Source organism: Rhinolophus sinicus, linkage group LG03 (assembly GCF_036562045.2).
Source record: "Rhinolophus sinicus isolate RSC01 linkage group LG03, ASM3656204v1, whole genome shotgun sequence".
Lineage (NCBI taxonomy): Eukaryota > Metazoa > Chordata > Mammalia > Chiroptera > Rhinolophidae > Rhinolophus > Rhinolophus sinicus.
Genome location: NC_133753.1, coordinates 73,691,683 through 73,694,600, shown reverse-complemented (window position 1 = coordinate 73,694,600; position 2,918 = coordinate 73,691,683). Strand labels below are relative to the sequence as shown.

Below are 2,918 nucleotides of genomic sequence, written 5' to 3'. Positions count from 1 at the left end.
TGGTGATCAGATTCCTCTACAGTTTATTGTTACAGCAGAAGTTGTGGGAGACAGGAGAGCACCTTCCACACATAACACACTGTGGTCAGAGCCCCAAAATAGCCCTTTCCACTCCTATGCCAAGCCCTAAGCAGCCCTGCCCCAGCTTGGTTCCTACCCGCTTCCCACTCTAGACACACTGTCTCGATAGCTACCAGTTAGTGCAGCCAATGGCCCCAGGCCCCTTCCTATTGCCTCAGCTCCAGCCCTTTCCTCAAACTTGTTCATTGCCCACCACCTCCCAGTCCAACTTCCATTCACACACTGGATGTTTCTCTCACATCCTGAGGACAACTAACCCAGCAGCAAGCCTCCCCTGACACATTCATTTAGGCCCATACCCTTCAGAGACCTGAAGGGTTAATGAGAAGCCATGTCCGCTTTGGTGAATGGAGACCCAGCCCTATCCTTGCAATGGGATGAGTAGGGAGAGTCTGGGGGAGGCACCACGGACAACTACAGCAACCTCTTATCCCTCATCTACAGACACCTAGATTAGGGAGAGGGGACACATGCCCTCTCCGCCTTAACACAAGAATGAGGGAAAGGGATCATTTAGGGGTCTGGGTCCCTAAGAGATATTAAGATCTCTCTCTCAGCTGAGAGAAATCACAAGTTAGAGGTCAAGGTTAGGGAAGCAATCAAAGATCAAGGTCATGTCCCCACATGATCTGCCCATCTTCCCTTGCTCACTCTGGTCCAGTGCCCTATGCACCTCCCAGGTTAGTGCTGGGGGAGGTGAGGGTGGGTCCCACACCAGGGCAACAAGGGCCACTCAACAGGAGACCTCCATGGTGTGCCCTGGGGGCCCTGAAGGGAGAGTCCCAGACTCGCTGCTCTGGGACAGGGTGCGAGAGCGGGACCGGTTGCCATCAAAGGATGCCGCACTGGTCAGGGAGGCTGTGCGAGAACGGGACAGGCGAGTCATACAGGAAGAGGCCACTGTGGAGAGAGAAGGATAAGTAGGCAGTCAGAGAGGAGGTAACTCAGAGTGGGGTGCTTGGGTGGAGACGAGAGTTACAAATGGGACCAGGGAATCAATGAGCTTGATTTGGCAGGTGGTGGTTAAGTCCAGGAATTAGCCTAAAATGCTTCCTCCCCTCAGTGGCCAACCTTCCTCCTATGTAGCAATCCCTCGTCCTCATGATAGCCTCTGACCCCCATACTCACTGTAGCCCATGCCTTGCAGGAAGTACTTGATGGCCTCGGTCAGCTTGCCTGGCTGTGGAAGTAAGAAGAGGAGAGGGAGACAGTGAGGTGAGGTTAGGAGCTGCACTGGAGCCCCAGGCCCTGCAGGTTGGGGATGGGTTGTATGGCAAAGGGTGTATAGCCCAGTGCCACTAATATCCCATCCCATGGATGGCAGGGGTACTCACCTGAGTCAGCTGGGGCTGACCTCCAGAGTCGGCCATCTGTTCAGGAGAGAGACACCCAAAAAAAGTGATACACACATGAATAAAGTGAGCCAGGCTGGGAGGCAGAAAAGGGTCTCTTCCCTGCTTCCCTATAGGGGTTTTTTGTTATATTGGTTTTTGTTTGTTTGTTTGTTTGTTTGTTTTTGTTTCTGTTTTTACTTTGTGCATTGCACTGGCTCCCAGGCAGGACCCTGGAGGCCTAGGCCTGGAAGCTGAATCTAGGATTCAGGATCTATGGCTCTGGACAGGAGTCAGGCTGGGCATGGAGTAGGGTGACTGACCTTGAGGAAAGAGGTCTGGATGGGGTCCAGCTTGGAGTTACATTCCACCTGGAGTGAGCAGGAAGTTGAATGAATGAGGTCACACTCACTGTGGCCCCTCCCGTCCAAAGGACCCAGGGACCCAGACCCCAGTTCCTTTCTTATCAGCCCCTACCCATTTCCTTTTTCCCAAGAATCAATCTCTTACGTACCAAAGTTACTCTCCCTGTCCCAAACTGAGCTTGCCTCTTGGCAAGATACTCCTCTTAACCACCACCCTAGGACTCCAAACCTTCCTCACCCACCCCCAAATTCCCTACTGACCACTGCATCTTCATGGGGTGCTTGGTCTCCTACCACCAGCATCACAGGGCACCTAGAGGCACAGTGTCAGGGAGGAGGTAGTGAGCCCTGGCATTCCCTCACCCACCTCCTTCCCAGAAGAGCAGCTGGAAAAATGTCTGGCTCCAAAGAGGAAACAGCCTTCGGAACCCCACTTAATGCACCAAGAGGATTCAAAGGGGGAAGACCTAGAGAGCAATTATTTGCTAAATGGGATGGAGTGGGGCCCTGCCCAAAAAGACCAGGGAGGTAGAAAAAATGACCAGAGCTTTGGTCGCCATGCAAAGTTGTACTGTCTTCCAAGCTCCTTCCAACTTGATTTATACATTCCCCTGCAATCTTCCCTCTCCCACAGACAGTTTCACCCACCCAAGAAGATGACCATGTCCAGTTGGCTGTTGTTTTTGTTTTGTTTTGAGGCAGCAAAAGTTATTCTCAGAGACTGAGTTGTCTTTGCCAGCAATTTATTTAACACAGGTTCACCGTGGGAATTATAATCAATTTATAAGCCGATAGCATACAGGAAAATATTTCTTAATAAGCCAAATAAAGAAATAACATACTCCAAACAAATGACAGATTAATCACATTACTGTTTAGACAAAGGGAGGTGAAGAAATAAAGTCCAAATTTAATATGAGGTGTACTTTTTTATACAAGTGGGCACTTTAGTGAGCCAGAGTCCAACCTACAGCTGATTTCCAGCTGCTGGTACAAATGTAAAAGTCTCCTGTTGCTAGAACACGTTGCTAGGGAACTAGGGTGCCAGTGTTGTTAGGCAGGGCATTCTCTTTCATGGGACCCCTACAAGGTTTATCACCACTGTCTGCAAGGAGTGCCTCCCCAAGACAGGAGTGAATTA

General features: G+C 50.6%; 1 protein-coding gene across 1 annotated transcript; it reads right to left on the bottom strand.

Annotated features, from left to right (window-relative positions):
* Window positions 1–2,095, bottom strand: LOC141570615 (protein NDRG2-like). The gene is made up of 5 exons (XM_074328107.1): window positions 2,039–2,095; window positions 1,736–1,783; window positions 1,416–1,451; window positions 1,210–1,261; window positions 1–981 (listed from the first exon to the last, which is right to left on the bottom strand). Exons 1-5 carry the CDS (start codon window positions 2,078–2,080, stop codon window positions 815–817), a joined length of 345 nt encoding a protein of 114 aa, XP_074184208.1. The 5' UTR covers window positions 2,081–2,095; the 3' UTR covers window positions 1–814.
* Between the last annotated feature and the right edge of the window lie 823 nt (window positions 2,096–2,918).

Bases quoted from the DNA above. Each gene is read 5' to 3' on its own strand.
- LOC141570615 (XM_074328107.1), bottom strand. From the start codon at position 2,080: ATGCTGGTGGTAGGAGACCAAGCACCCCATGAAGATGCAGTG. The intron at 1,262-1,415 runs GTGAGTACCCCT...TTACTTCCACAG, and splicing joins GTCAGCCCCAGCTGACTCAG to CCAGGCAAGCTGACCGAGGC. The intron at 982-1,209 runs GTGAGTATGGGG...CTCTCTCCACAG, and splicing joins CCTGCAAGGCATGGGCTACA to TGGCCTCTTCCTGTATGACT.